This window comes from Borostomias antarcticus (assembly GCF_949987555.1).
Source record: "Borostomias antarcticus genome assembly, chromosome: 9".
NCBI lineage: Eukaryota > Metazoa > Chordata > Actinopteri > Stomiiformes > Stomiidae > Borostomias > Borostomias antarcticus.
Window position 1 is genome coordinate 24,461,098 of NC_140242.1, and position 20,844 is coordinate 24,481,941.

The 20,844-nt window shown below is 45.2% G+C and overlaps 1 protein-coding gene across 2 annotated transcripts; it reads right to left on the minus strand.

Moving 5' to 3' along the window:
- Positions 1-6,646: 6,646 nt before the first annotated feature.
- On the minus strand, positions 6,647-20,290 carry hat1 (histone acetyltransferase 1). 2 transcript variants are annotated; one of them, XM_084443014.1, is made up of 11 exons: positions 20,188-20,290; positions 19,548-19,619; positions 19,286-19,361; positions 18,896-19,016; positions 14,572-14,751; positions 13,266-13,387; positions 12,617-12,721; positions 11,504-11,610; positions 10,636-10,787; positions 8,892-9,008; positions 6,647-7,313 (listed from the first exon to the last, which is right to left on the minus strand). In XM_084443014.1, the coding sequence occupies exons 1-11, from the start codon at positions 20,192-20,194 to the stop codon at positions 7,146-7,148; spliced, it is 1,227 nt and encodes a 408-aa protein (XP_084299140.1). In that variant the 5' UTR covers positions 20,195-20,290; the 3' UTR covers positions 6,647-7,145. The 2 variants fall into 2 exon arrangements, with proteins under 2 accessions (XP_084299140.1, XP_084299141.1); XM_084443015.1 differs by lacking the exon at positions 6,647-7,313 and adding an exon at positions 7,358-8,065.
- Positions 20,291-20,844: the final 554 nt, after the last annotated feature.

The following is a 20,844-nucleotide window of genomic DNA, read 5'->3' on the forward strand; positions in this document are numbered from 1 at the left end:
CACTGCATCATACAATTCAACCTCTCAATTTCACGGGATTATGGCTAAAATGGCTGTCAGGGAAGCTTGTCATCAGCTACAGAGCAGCAGATATAGCATGATTGTGGCTCAAATCAAAACAGACCCTGAGCCCGTCCTCGTACAGCCTGAGTGCTGGTGTGCTCTTCTGGAGGCGATAATGGTCTCACCGTCATTGACCCCCCCACTCCTGCCCCTTCCCGCAGCAGAGTGGTGGGCAGACGAGGGAAACCTTGCCGCGGCTTCTGTGAGGGCCCGCGATGGCCCCAGAACTCGCCCAGCGGAGTGGAGCCCCGACTTGGCCCGGAGGTGACAGCCTCCCACTCTTCCACCTCTCCCCCAGAGCCCAGCCCCCTTCACTGGAGCAGGCAGCTCGGGGCTGCCCGGGCTAGCAGGGGGGAACAAGCAGCGCTTTGAGGAGCCCTCTGCCAGTCAGACGGAGAGCCCCAGGCTCCCGGCCCCCGGGGGTGAACCTCTCAGGCTGCCAAGCAAAATACTAGAAGAGGCTCGCAATTACAGAGACAGTCAAAGGCCACACACAATTTCCAGAGCTATTTACACAGTTGAGAAGGCCCCTCAAAATCTGCCCCGAACAGACCGAATCAAGATAGTAAAGTGGTCTGCATTCCAAAATGGCGGCCATAAATTAAGGGAGAGGCTTTTTTTTTTAAGACCTCAAGATTAGAAATAATTTGTTATTTTACGAAATGCGTTAGAACTCGATGAACGCAGGTGCATTCTGATTACGGTAGTCCGGAGCACTCGGCACTCTTCTCCTCAGAGCAGAAAAGAGAGCGTTGACATTCTGCGCTGTTCTGTGGTGGGAGAGGCTGCTAGGTGTGATGTGTTGTACATGCGGGCCCAGGCCCTGGTATGCAGCAGTGTGAGGACGGAGGCTGAGGAAGGGGGGACTCTGCTGCATGTATAAATAGCCGGCAGAGAGCTCTACCTCCTGCACGCCCGGTGCAGCGTTCCCCGGGGACAGCGGCGATTGCGGTGGGCCTCTAACCCACACAGCTGTTCCCCAGGTCCAGAGCCTCTCCAGAGCACAGCGGTCCTCCTCCCCAGCCCCGGGGGCCACGCAGCACTAATAATAACAACATCCAACATGCAGAGCCTGGGTCAGGCGCAGCCGTGACCCTCCCCATCACAGCGCTGGAAACTGGACAGGAGCCAGAACACAGCCGAGCAGGGGTGGGGTGGGGGGGAGGTTTGTGGGTGGCTATGGCTCCGAGGCCTTCTTTCCCTTCCTGGACTGTGCAGTCCGCTGCCGCCCCCCCCCCCCCCCCCACGCCCCACAGGACTTGAGGTCAAACTCCCAACAAATTCACAGACTTGAGAACACAGGGTGGGAACTATAATGTCCCTTTGTGTTTCAGACGGTTCTCAAAAGTGTCCGTGAGGTTTTTCTACGGTGCGAAGCAGAAATGGTCGATCTCAAGGCAAAGCCAACCAGCTGAGGAGAGAACACCTGCAGATTTCATACCAGAGAAACAGCCAGTGTGACTGTGTGTGGATACTGTGTGGCTTGGTAATGGCCCATTGGGCCTCCTAGCTACGTTCTAGTGCTGTTGCCAGGACTGCGGCTGTATTTGTGGCTCTCACAAAGACCCAGCGGTATGCAGGGGCCAACCTGCTGCTACCGAGGCTCTTGGATCGTCCTGCTGCTAGTGAGGCTCTTGGAGCCTATGGATCCTTAATTACAGAGCTGTTCTACCAAGCTCGGCCCTCTGGGGCCGCACTGCAGCGCCAGAGACGACCGCCGACGCCTCCGAGGGATTGCTGGATGAACTGCTCTCTATTCTCCTGGCTGCTCGGGGAGAAACCTAACCCACTCACACACACACACTTACACACACACACATGCAAGGCGAACCTGTTCCACCGCCACAGCATCCAGAGCTGAGCTCCCGTGATGTGGTCGTTTCTGACCGCTGAAAATAAGCAGCTCTGAAATCATTAAGACCTACGTGTAAGAAGCCAAATACCTGCAGTGTCAAAAGTAACGGACTCTGTGTCTGTTCTCGTGTCCACAGAGGGTAACATGACAGATTCCTTCGCTGGAATAACAGGCCTGTCTTACAAAGCAAATAACAAAGCACTGTTTGTTATGCTCAAGTGTTTGGAGTGCAAACAGCGGACTCCACCCGAGTCAGGGCCGATCGGCCGGGCAGAGCTGCGCGTATGCTTTCTCACACACTCCAACAAGAGGGAATACTTGGCCCTCATTAGCACAGAGTGTCTGGCAAATTTCAGCATGTCTCCTCGTGGCATACGCAACATTCCTATTTACTTACTAAGCTCAGGTTCAGCTCGAAAACACACTGGGGGCTGTTGTCCTACTCTGGTGTCCGAGAACGGCGTCCTAAGTGACTGTTACATCCTTAAGATTCGAACCATTCTGACCAACCGCCAGACACCATGTACAGCACATGTCCATTTCAAATACTATTCTCTTCATTCAAAAGAACACCTGAAATAGCTGTAAGATGTAATAATTGTTTTCTTTCTTTTTTTGTGATTCTAAAAGATAAAACATTATTTGTTGGGATGTGGAATATAGTTTTCTTCAACAATAAATGTACATGACACTGAAGTCTTCACAAAACATCCAACTTTACATTAAACATGAAACTCCTGTGTGCGCAGCATGTCAGTCAGGAACAGATAATATTTCAGTTAGACATCCGTACAGTCAGGTCTAATATCTTAATCACATCTTGTGGGCTAGACTGGCAAACACCAGAAACTGAGAAAAACAGCATTTTAACTGGGCAAACACTGCCTTCTGACTGGCCTGCTGTTGCCAATTGGCAGACGGAGTACCCAACCTGTCTCATGCAATCCCCCAGGATCAGTTTGGCGCCCACTTTGATGACACTACAATAGTAACGTGTTCTACACTGCAGTTATCTGATTTTATTGGTAGTTCTATGGTGGTCAATCTTTTAACTACACGTCAGACATTGAGGATCAAACCTATAATTTCCATACACTTAAATAAAATAAAGGCTACCCAATGGACATTTTCCAGAGTTAAATCAGTGCCAATTAATCTGTGCTCCAATGGCAAGCTTTCATGGTGAAATTAAGAGATCTGTGGAGTTGAGAGGAGGTGCCCTGTACTACAGAGCCACTGCTGAGGCAGACAAGTCCACCACAGTCCCTCCGCGCCACACAGATCTCCAACCTGACAAGATTACCGCAAGGCTTCCTGTCTCCCTGTCCTGATAGCATCTCTGTCTGACTGCTTCCAACTCCCCTCAGATACGCCTCCATCACAGTCCCCGATAGTGCTGCTCCAATTACTGCCTAATGGGACAGTTTTAATTAGAAAACTACATTGAGCAAGTATGCGCTCCTCTACCTCCCAACATGGCCCATTTAACAGACGAATGGCCAGGCGTACAGTAGGGCTGGTCCTTCTGATGAATAAGCTCTTGTCAAGGAAGCCCTTCCTCTCCAGATCCAAACACAATTTCTAATATTTCAACCCCACTTCCTGGTTGATTTTTATCATGCCACATGTAGGCCTACCCCCACGTAAAGTAAATGGAAGCCAAATGTCACGGCCAGTTCAAGACATTAATGACCACACATGTTCCTTCTAATAGCATCTGCTCGTTTGCATTTGTTCAAGTCAATTTAAAAAGCTGAACATAAAACAAGAGAGAAGACATTATAAATGAGCGTATCGGATGAGGACGACAAAAGACTGAAATATTTCACCAGGCTCTACGGCCAGCCCACGATAAGGTCCTCTTTGGAGTTTGAAACGGGATCTTTATCGAGCTGTGATGCAGGAAGGACCTGTTTGTATTTTCAGCACTACCAACATACATCACTTGTGACAAAAAATAACAAGCTTTGCCCTGGAACTGTTCAATCACTGTCAATCATTACAACTAAACCCAACGGACTATGCACAGACCTGATTTCTTATTGTTGCTTAAATAGAAGTCCAGTTTAACAATACACTTTTATTTTCATGTTTTTTTTCTCCCTACAGTATGTCCTAAATCACTCACATTGGAGGTTAGCAATGAAAATCTGTCAGTTCCTTTATCCAAGAATAAAAAATAGCCTACCATATTCAATGCAGATGTAATCACAAAATCACTGAGGGATGAACACATTATTATTTTATATTTTCCACAAACAGATCCCAACATTCTGATCCTCCACTATGGAGAAGAATCAATCAGCAAACAGCAGCAGAAACACATTTATTGAGTCAATTTTAGTCTGTGTGGGTGCCATCTGTTTCACTCATGATTAAAACCTTTTTATTTCATCACAAAAGGCGACATATGAGAAAGGAACAAATCAATATATACAATACGAAAACAGTAGTGTGTTTCCATTTCACATTTACTCAAACTAGAGGTACAGTAGGCCTCATTTACTGTAACCCCCAAAAGTGCACTGCCAAAAGAATTCTTTGACATGTTTATGGAGAAGGTAACCCCCAGCACTAGTCTCCAGAGGCCTCTACTGCCACACTATCAACACCAGCACTTCCATCACATCCTTCACTGGAGCCAATTACCCTATCGCAGGCACGATCTCCAACTCAGACCCACAATCACTCTCTCTCTCTCTAACGCACAATTAAAAGATGTCAAACCTGGTTTCCTTTGCAGTGTTTTGGTTCTGGCTGTCAGCGCATCAAACATTATCTTAAAGGGGACCAGTTTAGCAGAGAAAGGGGGCTGGCCAGGTTCGTTGTTGGCGAAGGGGAGCTTGGCTGCCCCGGGGCATGTGGGTAACCGAGGAGCACAAAAGAACTTGGGAACACGATAAGAAGAACAAGGCTGAGGGGGCTCCAATGTGGCTCTCCTGGGAATCCAGCGGCTAAGACGTTGGAGTTCCTCCACACAGGTATCATGTTCATGGGGTCCTTCAGCAGGGCTGGGCCCGGGTCCAAGGCCCCTGTCTGTATAAGTGGAAGCAATGGAGGCGCCATCAGGTAACAGTAGCAGACTACACGCATGCCAACAAGTGAAACCAGACACTGGAGTCTAGTTTGATACATTAGAGTAGTCATGCTATACTGTAGATCGGGACATCATTATGGCCTTATTACTGGTTCATTCAGCCTTTTAATTGAAGCCCTATAATCCCTAAACACACACCAGTCCAATTCTGACGGTCACTCTACACAATATAAGAAAACATTCATATTCATCCGAGTCATTTCTGTGAAAGATGTTTCTCCAAAGATAGCATGTGCATTTGGCAGATGTTCCCTTTTCCTCTCTCCGAAAAATATGAAAAGCAATGGAAGGTAGATGGAAACCCATAGCTATTCTGAGGCATAAATCCTCCTCACGTGTCTCCGTGTGCTAACAGAGCGTGATGGACAGGCTGTGTCCTCGTCTGTGGGAGCAGTGCCACAGCTAGAGCCTCCGTAATAGCCGTGGACAGACCCTGGGACTGCCCGGTCAGCTCCCTTTAGAGTTCAATCCACTGCACTTAAATGGTTGATTGACTGCAGAGGGAGAATAGCCTGTAATAGACATGTCCAATTCAGCCTTTACTGAGCCCCGAATCTCTACTCTAAACATGGTTATTTTCTATCACAAATCCCTAGTTGAGGTCCACTTAAACACAGGGGAGACACTGGGATTTATCATAACTTTCATCAAAACCCTGCAATAATTCCTCTCTGCCCTAACCATGGTCACAATCTGTTTGAAGGTCTGTCCCTCTGCCTGGCCATCATAACTGTGGTATTAACTTCCTCCTCTGGGAGGGCTGTGTTGAGGGCCCTCAGACCTCAGGCAGGTGCAGCTGGACACTGGGGGACTGTGCGTCTCTGGGGCCTGTACGGCAGGGCTGTGGGGGAGTAATTAAGGCTTCTGTAAACAGAGCTGTGTGGTCTGCAGGGAGGCATGGGGCACTACGACTGCACCCACCCAGGCCTGCGAGCCGTCAGAAGCCTGGAGGTGTCGGCGGTTGGTTCTGGACAGGGTCCATCCAACTACGTGATGACGGGGACGTCGACAACCACCAGCTAGACTGAAACAGTTACTCTATAGTAGTAGCTGCTATACTCACATCATTATGTCAAAATATAGCCTCCAATAGAGATGATACCCCGGGCGGACATGAGTGGATTCAATCAATCTAAATCAGACATGGTCAAGGGTTTTGAGGTTTTTACTTGTTTTAACTGAAGTGTGTGTGTGTGGGGGGGGGGGGTAGTAAAATTAACCTCATGGCCTCGATAGTGATGTGCTAAAGTAGCAAGAGATGGCCATTCATCACAGGGATCCACACAAGTGGGGATATGCAGTGGCAAAAAGGGTTTAAATTGAAAACTACGACGCTCATTAACCAGCACTCAACATCCATGGCAATCAGAATCAGAAGTTGCATTATCCACAAGAGGGTGCCGGAACAAAATTACATATCTAAATTGATTTGACTAAATACAGCAATTGATTTTGTATAAATGTATCATAGTCAAATCCACACTGTACCAACTTGGTTTCAAACGGATTTGATTGAAAAATTATATATAAAATTGATCAGTAATTACTGTACCAATAATTACAGCAGTGTGAAATGTGAAAGTTCAATAATGCTGGAACATTAGAATCATGACAACAAAATAGGACGTCAATTTGAGGAATGTACAAAACCATTTTATTTCATTATGAAGTGCTTCAAAACCAACATGTCTCCAAGAAAAAGTGACAACAGATATTCTGAAAGGGGGGGGGTCTTTGTTTTCTGTATCACTATATGAAAGGGAAGTGTTTGGTCGCTGGGCAGATGGTGCTCCTATCACCTGCTTATGATTATCAATGACAGGGTGATTCCACGCTGGGGACAGGGAGAAGGGTCATCCTTGTTCGTCCGCTGCACGCGCCTCCTCTACTGTACACCTATCAACAACAGACCAGGACCTTCTGTCGGCCAATCAGATCCACAGAGGGCAAGTCTGGACGCAGACTCTCCGTCCAGCTAAAACACTTTAACACAGCAAGATTCACTTCATCCCACAACACCTTTCAACCCAGTCTCTGAATTAGTCACTACAGCCTACTACTACACCCGCCGGTCCTCTGCAGATGGGTGTGGCCAGCCCTCCTCCCCCCCCGGGGGTCCAGGGCCTCAGGTCAGGCCTGGGCTAGCCTCTCGATGACCCTCCGGTACTCCTCCAGCACCTCCTGGTAGCTCTTCTCCAGCTCCTCGTGCTGCAGCTGGGTGTCCATCTGGCTGATGTGGGAGGAGAGCTCCTCCGGCCGAAGGCAACGCATCATCTTGGTCAGATCTCTCTGGTTCTTCTGTACATCACAGTTAAAACACACGTTTTAGAATGCGACGCTAAAAACTCGTTACAGAGAGGATCCTTTACACTGATTTTTGTTTGATGAGAAATGTGTCTCCTCGCTGTGTGCTGTGAGCCTGACTGTGTCTCATCAGAGTATCTAACAGGAATAGTCACTGAGGGGAGGGGAAAAAGTGAGACAAAGGACTCTGTAATTGAGTCTGCGGGAGTGCTGAAAGCTCCTGGACTTGGACCAAGTTTCCTCCGTCATGTATTCTGGGGCCAGTGCAAATATATGCTCGCTCGCTCACACACTCACACACACTCCCACACACTCCCCCACACACCCACACACACCCACCCACACACACCCACACACACCCACACCCACACACACACACACACACACACACACACACACACACACACACACACACACACACACACACACACACACACACACACACACACACACACACACACACACAGTCTCTCTCTACTTCTCTCTCTGGGGAATCGGGGCAGGAGAAGCCAGAGTGGAGTAGAGATGTGTAATCGCCCACACATTCAGAGAGTGGAGGGCTCTGCCATTCAACTAACTACAAACCACAGTTCCTCAGGAGGAGGGGCAGCCTGCATCTGGTCACCAGACCTCTCCTGTCCAACCTCCCAAGGAATTCCTACTTCCTTTTTCACCACACACTCTTTTTTTTCTCATCAGATACTGCTTTTGTTTCCAGAAGTGTGGTTACCCTGCTGACAGCAATCCTGTAATGGTTAGTATACAGAGTTTCAATAAGCCACAGTAAATAAAAGCGGCATCAATACTAAGCAAAATAAATTTGTTTGTAATAAACTAACAGGAGATTCATATTTCATAAGTATTTTTCATATGCAATGAAAGGGAAATACATAGGTAAATACAATTTAATCATTTTTTGAAAATGCCTCAAAGCTTTGGTTGAAATATACTATTTGGCTGGTGACAGTTGAAAAGCACAACTAGCAGTCCTGCTATGACGGAAAGCTTCTTCCGACCAACTGCTTGCTCGTATTGTGTGCCGTTAGCAACCCACCACGTAAATGACTGTTCCCAGTGACATGCAAATCCTGCATAATGACCCTTGGCTGAAAAGAGGTCTCTAGATATAACGACAGCGGACGCCCGGCGCGCCTCTTTTGTACCTCCGATAACGAGGCTGAGGTGTTCCTTCAATGTTCATGCGACTGAGGAATAACCTCCCTCCTCATGCAGACATAACAGGCAACATTAAAAACTCTAACAATAAGTCTATTCTAAGCAGATAAAAATGTATGTCATATCTCGGCCATTTTGCCCCCTTAGGAGTATTGTGGCTGTATTACTGTTTGCTGATGACCATGTACTGAAGACTGGCCTATCCCGACGCCCTGTGTTGGTCTACTCTAGATATGGGAGCACAGCGTGGGTGGGACTCTCATTCGGCCGTGCAGAAACAGTGAAGCCTTGTTTGAACCGCTCGGCTTGGTCCCAGTCAGCCCACACTATCAGTTAATACAGACGGGTGTTTTGCCGTGGTATTCATGGTTGGGCGTTCGGGGCGACATACGATACCTTGAAGGGGCCGAACAGTCTCTTCTTCACCTCCAGTCTGTATTCCCTGGCTTTCGTCTCGTCACTCATATCCGTCCCTCTCAGGCGCAAGATCTCGTACACTCGCCTGGCGTGTTTCTGCACACACAACAAGAAAGTCCGCGGCCAATAAAAGTTAAGTCACTTCAGAAAGGAACACCCAAGACAACATCAGTCTACATAAGGATTTGTAACAAAGTGCTTTGAGTGCCGCTAAGGTGGAAAAGCGCTATAAGTGCAGTCAATTTACCATAAAAGATGTAGCCCACTGTTCAGGTTGACCTACCCAGGATATAGCTTTGATAATCATCTATATACAATGGGGCCTCTGGAAACCAGCGACATACACGTTGGGTTTGATTGACTAAGATCCCAAATAAGCCGCGCTGAATTGTGTGTTCATGCGAACAGATTGTGCGTGTTGATTTACTTATTGTGGGTTGATCACCAAAGAGTAATTGCGAGAATGACGTCGGGCGCAAACAACCATATTAAAATTTCAACCATGGAGCTTGAAACCTGGAAGCCTGTCAATCCTGCACTACATGGCATTCACATGTACGGACAGCACACCTGAAGAACTGGACTGGGAGGTCACAACAGCCATTCACCGACAAGGAAATGTGGCCAGTGCTGGTATTATGGTGTAGATTGGACAGTGCTGGTATTGTGTGGTGTAGTTTGGCCAGTGCTGGTATTGTGTGGTGTAGTTTTGGACAGTGCTGGTATTGTGTGGTGTAATTTGGTATTATGTAGTGTAGTTTGGGCAGTGCTGGTATTGTGTGGTGTAGTTTGGGCAGTGCTGGTATTGTGTGGTGTAGTTTGGGCAGTGCTGGTATTGTGTGGTGTAGTTTGGGCAGTGCTGGTATTGTGTGGTGTAGTTTGGGCAGTGCTGGTATTGTGTGGTTTAGTTTGGGCAGTGCTGGTATTGTGTGGTGTAATTTGATATTGTGTGTAGTTTTTGACATTTAAAAAACATGAACACAAGTGGAAGATGCCGTTTTATTCCACGCACTCTGATTTTACAAACGTCTCCTTATGAGTACAGTCATTGTTCTGAATGTGTCTGGTTTGGTACCAGCTCGCCCTCCATAATAAAATACAGACACAAACCTGTCCGATACTCACTTCCAGCTCTGGTAAATTGCATTACACGTGCTAAATCCATTAGCATTTCTCCTCCCACTATTTTGCATTCTGGCAGGAATACCCTAGCTATCCTCAGTGCACCCCGCTGCCCACATGTATGGCGTCAGTAGACCAGCCGGTCCAGGTTAGAGACAGGTGACTCCAAGTGAAAGCTGGTGGTGGTGGTGATGGTGTGGGGTGTGTTTTCATGGCACATATTGTGCCCCGTTTGGCACACGATATCTGAACATCTTAGCCAGGTGCATCCTTTCATTATGGCAGCAGTGGATCTGTCTGTGGATGGGAGTTTTTCAGCAGGATAACAGCCCATGCCACGAGGCCAACACGTCTGCCAACATGACAATGAATTCAGCTTAATGCAGTGGCCTGCCAGGTCGCCAGATCTCAATCTAATCAGACATCTGTGGGATGGGACCAGCGCTGGACTGAGCGCGGGTCAGCACAGCGTCCAAGTGGAATGCTTTTGGCGCCGCGTTGAGTCCACGCTCTGGCGTACCGAGGCTGTTCTGAGGGTAAGAACGCAGACTGGGCTGGGGGTAGTGTACCTCCAGCCCCAAACAGCTCGCTCCGTCTTTACCTTGTTGATCTTCAGCTTGTCGCGAGCCTCTGCGACCATGTCGTCTGAGAAGCCGAGCGGCAGCTTGTCTGAGGAGAAGGACGGCAGGGTTTGGCAGAGCTTCACCAGGACGAAGTCTCTCAGCTTCACGTAGCTCTCAGACGGGTCCTCCGCTGGGAAGAAGCATCAGGACACCAGACTATCAACATGCACAAACGCTTATCTTTCCACTCAAGGGGGAAAGGCAAACGGCTGGTATATGGAGGCAGCCGAAAACACTCTCAAAGTGTAGCCTTTACATTTTGCACCAAGAAAAGCATGCAGGCTATCAACCCAACTGATTCCTGACATCGAAAGATAATCACACCAGTGTAGGGGGGTTATGTGACTGACTGCGTCTGCACATGGCTAGCATTTCTGCTAAAATGGACTACAATGTACATATTTCCAGCCTCCACTTTTCAAAGTGTTCAGTGAAAAGCAGCAGTGAGGGGATGAGCCCTCCCTCCAGCAGGAGACGAGCCCTCCCTCCTGCTCTCCATTCACAGCAGGAACATCACACAGAAAGGGCTTCCCTTCTGAAAAGGAAAGCTGGGATGCTTCTTTGGCATTCATTCTATGTTCCTGGGAAAAGCAATTATTTCTATGTAACTGGTTTCAGCAGGACTACATCAACTAGACTATGCAGTCTCCCTTTATAAATGAATTCAGTGCCATGATTATCAATTGCACTGCAATTATGTACAATTTGGAGACAATGATAAATGGGTGACACCAATTTCAGAGACAAGATTTTTGAAAATTGACCAAGAAAAGACATGGTAAAATACTGAATTACGTGATATCCAATACTTTGATTTCTTTGGCACAAGCACTGACAGACACCCACCTGTGATGTCGTGTACTTTGGGCAGGGTGCAGTAGAACCTGTGCACGGCCTCCAGCAGCTGTGCCCCATGGCCCTCTCCTTGGAACGGGGGCAGAATCAGCATCTGACTGGTTAGAAGAAAGCAGAGAAATACCAACTCAACTCAAAGGATTCATCAATTCTAAGTTGAGAAATCAACTCTTTAAAGGACAATGCTCGTTTTTGACAACCTGGACCTTATTTACTACATATTATAAGACGTTTGACTCACCGAGATCACTTTGGTGTAGTTCGGAGGCATGTAGAAGAAATTTAAAATCCAGCGCGAGCCAGTATATCCATGTAATGCCGGTGGTCGGGGCACTTATCGCTAGTTGTGCTTACATAGAGCATAGGCCTGTTGTGGTTTTTCACATGCCTCTGTAATATGATCTTTAGAAACATCTTTCGAAACGAAATAGCTTCCTCACTTGCTCCAGCACGCATGCGCACAGCGCACAATCGTTGCTCCAGCACGCTGTGTGCATGCGTGCTGGAGCAAGTGAGGAAGCTATTTCGTGTCTAAAGACGTTTGAAGACAGATTGATGAAAACAACCGTTTCGCGGTAGAAAATACGATTTTTAGAAACTGCATTCTAAGTGCCCCGACCACCGCCATTACATGGATATACTGGCTGGCGCTGGATTTTAAATTTCTTCTACATGCCTCCGAACTACACCAAAGTCACTCGGTGAGTCAAACGTCTTATAATATGTCGTAAATAAGGTCCAGGTTGTCAAAAACGAGCATTGTCCTTTAACCTAAATCTGGGTATCTGGATTCTTTGATAGGGCATTTCTAACCACATGGGTTCTGTGTGATTAATTAATTTGCATCATTAATTGTTATCATGTCTTATGATATGCTTATTTACAAATCATTTTTTTCCCCAGAAACGGATAATTTTGGCTTCCACATGAAACAAACCAGGGTTAGATAGTGGGATACATAAAAACCATAATCTGGGATTATAGTTTGATACAGAAGCCAGTAATCTGGGATTTCGTTTAAGAACGAGGAGACAGAAATGTATAATTTTCCTCTCTTTCCTTTGTACAGCAGAATGGGAAGGCACGTGCTACCCTAGCAATTACCTGACACGTGGCCGGGTCCTGTCTGGGTACACGTAGTAATTATAAACTGTCATGTAGCCAACAGTTGCGAAGAGAGTCTCCCCGTCCTTATTGTACTTCTCAAACCTGCAGATAAAACACAAAGGCAAGCGGGTCAATTACAGGCACACTCCCATGCGGCGTCCATTTTATCGGCTCCATTCTGCTGCCCTCTCTTCCCCCCAGTGTCAGCACGCTGTAGCAGCCAAGCCCTGTGGTACACCTGCTACAACCTGAATACATTAGGCACTTAATTGGAGCACTGCAACTTAGAGAAGGAGAGGGGGGATCTAGCCCCTCCAAATCACTTCAGTCCATTTGCCCATTGTCAGGATTAATAGGTGCAAGGGCAAAGAAAACAGTGGCAGAGGCTCTTTTTACTGTTTAGAGACGTCATTCAATGTTTCAAAAGACAACAGCATTCAATTCAGCTCTTGCCCCGGAAAAAAATGAAAAGGGCTTTGGGCACAAAGGAGACTCTTGCCAGATCAACAATTCTGTTATACACAGGGGGGAAATATAATCAAACTGGCCGGGTAATTGGTTGCAAGCGCCTCAAAGGAGGGCTTTGTTTTCCAGTGACACTAGAAAGGGTCTGGGGAGAATGGCGTTGGTTAAGGGCGGCACTCACAGGAGAAAGAAGTCCCAGCGATCGTCGTCCACGTCTATGAAACTGGCCGTCTCGATGAACCACATGAGGAAGGTCTGCAGGCGCTCGTGGTACTCCCGGAATCCCGGGCTGCTGATGTCCACCTGGGGAAGGGCACAGGCCATGTACAGCCCTACTGAGCACAGTGAACACTGGTTTGTGTGTTAAGCCATGTCATGTACTGTCATTATTTATTTATATACCAGAAGCTACCGGATGTTTTTACCTGTTCATGTATTGTCATTATTTATTGATATACCTGAAGCTACTGGATGTTTTTACCTGTTCATGTTTTCATAATTAACAAAGAAAAGGCACATCAAAGTATAGCTGCAAGCGGCAATGAGATATCACGACAGAAATCACCCAATTTTTTACGAAACAACTTGTCCTCATCACCCTTGATGTAGTGAATACACATGCGCGATGGTGACTTCAACAAGTAAGGCGTTCAATAGGAGATGAGTTTTAAAGCACTATATTAGCATTATCTTGACATTAAAATACCAGTTTATCCGCAATATTGGGATGGATCTCTTGCTGTTAATATCCTATAGGGAGACATGCACCATACACGTACATGTGAATTTTCTGACCAATTGGACATATGGTTTATTAGAAGAAATGTATAGGTTTTTCTAAATGTAGTATAACGTGCGTGTGCGATGGCGACTGAATCAGGTAGAGTGTTAATAAATGAGTTTTAAAGCACCATATTGCCAATTCCCTTGTTTGTTTGTTTTTAGATATGTGCAAAGGCTCCGACATGGTGCAACATGGTAGTGCCGTCTTCATGCCAAGTCCGTTTCAAATCCCTAGGTCATTGTTGTAAAAAGTTTAAGAATTTGAATTTTGTGGCCTTTTTCTTCTTCTCTGCCATCTTGGATTTGGTTTCTTAAATTTCAGACCGATCTGACTTACGATTTATGAGAAGAAACTTTTTGTAGGTTTTGCCAAATTTTCAACCAGCAGAAAAATCCATCATGGTGGACATTATGACAAATTTGTTCCCTATGAGGAAAGACATACGTGTACCAAGTTTCATAAACTTTTGCCAAACGGTGTTGAAATGCCAACATTGTGTATATATATATATAGCATTTTTGGTCCAGGACTTCAAGACTTATTCAAGCCTTTCCAGGAAAACTGTAATAAAGCCAAGAATTACAATATGGTCCCTATACTTACAGCACAGGGGCCTACAGGCTGTATAGATGTATAATGATATCTGTATGGTATAAAAAGAGGACATTTAGCAGGACCCACAGCTAAGGCGAAACATGTGTACCTTGTGAATCTGATAGGTGAGGTCCTCCCCAGCCTCCTCGTTGTGGACTCTGTATGTGTGAAGCAGGGAGCCGAACGGCCTGAAGTTGGCCTCCTTCTCCAGCAGGGACACGAAGTCGTCTGTGTTGCAGCTGAACCCAGCTGGAATGATTTCACGGATCTTTCCCTCCACATCGTCAGGCTACGGGGAAAACATTTGGTCATTTACTAGAATACGCCAAATAAGAAACATCTTCTGAAGTAGAAGGAATTACAGTTTCTTTCCTGCTCTTCTGGTGACAGACATGGAGAGCATTAGTCATTAAGGATATAGAGATACAGACCTTGACAAACATTAACAAAAGATGTTACAAAAGATTCCCTTACACTCTTTACATTTACTTGGTTTTGTTTTAATTCCCGGAGGACGATGGTTTTCTATCTAGTGTCTGATCATAGAGAAAACAGTAAGTTTGACCATTTAATTATGATGTAGGCCTCTAACCTATACGAATAAAGAGTAGTAAACATGAAAACCTTTTTTAAATATGCTGTCTGAAATCTTTGGCTGTCTCTTCCCCTAGGCTCATGTGTAATTGCAAACAGGATGTAAAAACACAAGTTCCCATTGTGCTGTCATTAGGCCAGGCCGCAGCCTGACTGACAGAGCACACACGGAATTAAAGTGGAAGAATACATATTTTTGTGCCACAAAAAGGAAAACCATTAGGCAATTAAGACTGTCAGCTGAGAACAGACGAACCCCCGCCCCCCCCCACCCCTTGGTGAAAGAGCACTTACTTCAATACATTTACTACTTATGTTAAACCATGAATATTTGATGGAGTCTCCACAATAACGTATTCCTGCTTCTCACTGGGCAATAAAATTTAATGAATTCATCTCAACTTAACAAACCTTATGCATCAATAAAAGAGCCCTCTCCTCTAATCCTGGCCAGCGAACTCAATCAAATGAATCTGCCCCCACGTTTCAAAGAACCGGGCACACAAAGAGTCCCCCCCCTGGACCTTTTACTAGTAGAATGTGGTTGGTTCAGCTGTAATGTTTGCATTGTATCCATTTCCACAAGGACTGACATGAGAACACTTTGTATTAACTTGCTAAGCAGCCCTTTCACACCATTTCCATGCGTGATGGGCATTAGTTCTGTACCGAGACCCTTGCTGCTTCGCATTCAATACAGGGAAATGAAGAAGGCCTGAGCAAAATGCACTACAAAAGGCTAATACAACACACTGCTAATTCCCCTCCTTTCAGACATCAGCTAATATCCAGGCAGAAGTAATGCACCTGCAGCTGAATGCCTCTTCACCATTGTAGTTGTTCAACTGCATTTCTCAGGAATAAGGAGCATGCATAAAAGGCCATGGACAAACAAGTTACATTGTCCCGTGCACTCTTCCACATACTAGACTCTAAATTGCACAACCCCCTTAGCATGGAAGCCTTAGTATTCTTGAGTTATTACTTAGCAAAAGTGTCTTTAGAACTTTTTGTTTGATATAAATATCTTTTGTCTTTGGGAAAGAATTGATTATGTGTACATACATAATTTGGTGTGGGCTAAATATTTCAGGGTAAAATAAATCACCAGAGAAGTCTTTGTATAATGTCTTCACAATATCTGAATTAATGGCAACAAATTAAATTGTTAATTTGGGATTCTCCCAATAAGGAAAAAGATGCCAAGAAACAATAAATTCCTTAATTTAACCCTGTTCACACCTAAAATTTTAACTGTACCAAAAAAAGGTTCTACATCCTCCTGCCCCTGTAAATAGTATTTTCAAGCGGAGTTAAACAGTGATAAATAAATAAAAAACAACAACAATGCCGAAAACCAGCCGAGATGAGGCCATCATTGTAGTGTTTGGGGTTAAGGTGATCCCTGACCAGAGTCCTGTATTAGAATAGCAGCTGCATGCTGAACTCTGTCCCTTGGCTCCCCTCCCCTCCTCTCCAACTCTCCCCCACCAGCTGCACTCCCGCCAGACAGTCAGAAACATGCACTCACAGACAAACACTCTTCAGACGCACCCTGAACTCTGCTGCCTCTACTCTTACCTCCACACCAGCTGCACTCGGAGCCTCAACGAGGCGTACACCCCGGAGGTCAGCGCTGAACCGGTACAGACCGTCAGACAGACGTCACTAGAAATGGTTTGGCTACTTTTACACCCAGACAGCACTGGTTCAATTACCCTTTAACTACTAGGCTGGCTTTTGAGGCTAAAATTGTTTTTCTTTCAAACGTTTTTCTTTTTTTTTTGCAATCCAATATGGCTTAGAAACCTGCTGGACGTGAGACATGTGGAGCAGGACAAAATCAACCTCCCGTTCCAAAGGGTTAGAGATTTACATGAACTTCTGAGTTTAAGGGGACAAATTACAAGCCTTAGATATACATCTCCCTCGTAGCAACACAGACGTATGGGATACCCAACCAGGAGACATTCGACTTCCTGCTGACTCAATCACAGAACCACTAAACTCAATGGCTGACCAGAGCCCCCCTAACAAAACCTTTAAAAGGTGTTCCCCCCTGAGAAGGAGGGATAGGATTAGGGTTCCAATGCCAGCGCCTATGGTGGGCTGGGATTAGTCAAACAAAACATGAGATCTCTTACATATCTACTCAATAATGGGACCATTCCTGAAATCCTGGCTGCCTCCAGCTCACCAAGTCTCTAGGCCCAGAGCAGTATTTCAGCTAAATGGGAAAGGTATGGGAAGACATGAGGGACATGGTTCCTGTTCAGTTTGTCAGAAATTAATTTAATGAGATTTAGATTTTAATTGAAATAAAATTGCATTTGATGCTACTAATTAACAGCACTTAAAGGCATCCATTGTGGAAAAACTTCCACTCTCCACATGTCTGAGTGGTCAAGAGAGTGGTCGCCTTATGTCCCATAGGGGATGAAGGTATCGCTCCTTTTGTAGTGCCGTGCAGCCAGGATAACTCAAAATGCAAAACAGTATCATCATCACCAATCACAACATATGCGGCAGAGTTGCTGCCCATCTTTTGCTGCAGAACCAAACACCTCTTTAAGAAGTACTACCGCCTTCTAGTTTGCCTTCAGCAGTAGAGTATGCTCCTAGTCCCTTGTTTTTAGAAAGGAGGTGCGCTTGTGAGTTCTGGTGAGTTGTAGTATATTGACTTCCTATATTAAATGCAATTATTGTAAGTTGCTTTGTATAAAAGGTCCTGCTAAATGACTAACGTAATGTAGCGTATGCCTTAAGGAAATACTTTGACATATTCACTTCACCAACCCTGCAGATTTAAAGCAATACATAGCGTTTCTCCGGTTTTCTCGGAACTGCGCCCCCACAAGCTCTGCGAGTAAGTGCACGGTCGTACTGTCGTAAAGTTATCAGATTTTCTTTTTCTGGCTTCCTCCGTGATGTTTCGCTTCAGTTTCCTCACCTCCGCCATTATATCATTGCATGTTCTATTAATACATCCATGCATGATATCCACAGACGCCGGAATAGTTAGCTACTACTGTGTTGTTTAAGCACAACACAGCCTAGTGTCGTTGACCACCACAACCTGTGGTATACTGGCAATATGACGCCCGTTGAGTATTGCTTTTATACAACAGCTACATCATCTGAAAAATATCACGTTGCTATGACATTTCAAATTGTTATCATATTCCCTGAACAGCGATGACATCCAATAGTTAAGATGGGTTTGTGTCCGTTACCTCTGCCTTCAGCAAGTTTCCCGCCCCTGGATATGACCTGCAATTCCATAGCGACAAACAACGAGCCCTAGCAACCAAAACTAATGCCAGACTTGACTTTCGTAGCAGGTTCTTGGAAACATTGTATCAAGCCGGCATCCTGGTTTGAATGCCAACACAAAATCAGATGAGTGTGGGGATGCTAGTGCTCTCTAAAAGGTCCACCCACATTATTACACATGGATTGAATGCTATCTATCTTACCATGTTATGTTGCACAGTAATAACTCTATTAGCCCGGGTGACCCCTCAAAAAGGATAAAAGGATAGCCCCTCGGCCCCGAGCCTGGGGGGAGAGGACAATAACAACCAACCCAAACGAAGAAGAACTCTAATAGAACTGGAAAGAGACTTTACCCGTGGTATATCATGAATATACAGTCAGATTGCAAGGTCAGAACTACCTCTTGTATAATATAGAGATACAAAGAAAATCTGAAATATAACATGTATAATCTTTAATACGAATATGAAACAACAAAATGTTTAGACACGTCTATACAAGTGGGCACATTAGAAGTATGTGACATATCTTTACTAGATACATCTCAAATCTGATACACCTACCTCCATGCAGTCAAACTTCTCAGTGACCTTGGTGGAGTATTTCACTTTGAAGAGGGTGCTCAGGTTCCCTGCACTGTAGTACAGCTGTATCTGGAGGCCTTTGTATCCAAAAGCCACCTCACTGAAAATAAGAATATATCAAATATACCATAAATGCATAAACAAGTTGTCCTTCCCACTGTCAACTCTATGGTGCAATATGTTAAATACAGTGTTGTTGTGAAGTAGATGACATTTCCTGACACACAAAATAGCAATCAATCAACTAAACAATAAGATAAATACAGTCATATGGATTTGGACATATCACCTTTGTTTTAAGACAATCAGATCATGCACATTGATCTTGTTATTGGATTAAGCAGGATTGGTACCCAGTAGGCTACTTACTCATCACCATAAAGCTGGTGGCTGTACTCAGGGTGGAACGTTGTACTTTCGTCCTCCACATCTTCTGGAAAGCGAACTGGGAGAAAAGGCAGTAGTTAACAAGAGGGAGAGGTTTAACACTAACATCACTTTCAGACAGAATGGTCTATAAAATGCAATAGATTAGGTGCTGAACTTACACGTTCATATAGATATGAATATTTCTAAACTGATACTTGTCTATACAATACAAATGTAATTGACACATTTGAATGGCACAAACCTAGTTTCAGGCATATTGCTTCATTGGTGTCACACTTGTACTCTGCCAATTTCTTCTCCATAGCGTTCATCCCTGTACAGCAATTCATTAACAATTACTACAGACTGACCAACACAAGCGCTATAGGTAATGTGGTTACTTATTTGACCAGTTTCAGACAAGGAAAACAGGACATTGACATCTGTGTCACTTTCCAGCACTGTTAGCCATGTCTAGCTAACTTAGCTAGCATTAGCGTTAGCTGCCAAGAGCACAATCTACCTGTTGAACACACTACCGTCCCATCTAAACGATGCATCTTAACGGTGGCTATTAGCTACAGCTATCCTATACATCTGAACTAAACGAGATGCCTGACTAGGTGTGTTTAGCTACAGCCAGTGATCCCGTGTTGTTGTTGTTGTTGTTGTTGTAGTTAGCTAGCTAGGCTATCTACGCTATCTGGCTAACTAGGAGCAGCAGCAGCTAGCTAGTGCTAGCTAGCTTCAAATGCCTGTGACAGCGATACCTCGTTCACACATTGAAAGGGGCAAGCGAAAACGTATAACAGAATCAAAGAAAAGTCAGTAAATACACATAATACAATTTTGTATTAGTACGGCGTCAAAATGTATGTTATATACTTCAGTTCGCCACATACCCGCCATTTCTGCACCCAGTCTGTCTGTGTCATGGAGGTATAATATAAACTGTGTTCACTGGCGGCCCGCGAAACCCTAGAACACTTCCTCCCCACGTGCTTCCGTCACTTCCTCCCCACGTGCTTCCGTCACTTCCTCCCCACGTGCTTCCGTCGCATCTGATGTATGCATGTATGCGGGAAGTAGAGTTACTTTTCTCTTCGCATTCATCGATTCCTTCATCGAATCAATCGTATCTTTACAACCGTAGATGGATCAAGACGTGCGCTGCACTAATCTAGAGGACATAAAACTTGAGCATTATGTCCGTTTTGTACAAGAATGAAAAAAATAAAATAAATGAAACCTCTAATAGCGCCATATACATACAGACTATAATCTACACCTTCAGATAGATTGGCATTAGGGATAGGCTATTCAATTAATCTATGCAACTAAGTGTAGGCTATTTAAACTAAGCCAATTTAAACTGAAATTGATCAGCATGCCACATAAAAAATAGGCTTTTGTGCATATCTTTGGGAGTTCATAATTAGGCCTATTAATATAACCTAGACTATAGGCCTATTAGATCTGAAAATGCTTCAGGCTAGGAAAATAGGCTCGGAAAATGTAGGCGACTTCATCTGGAAACAACCTTACAGAGAGGGGGGCAT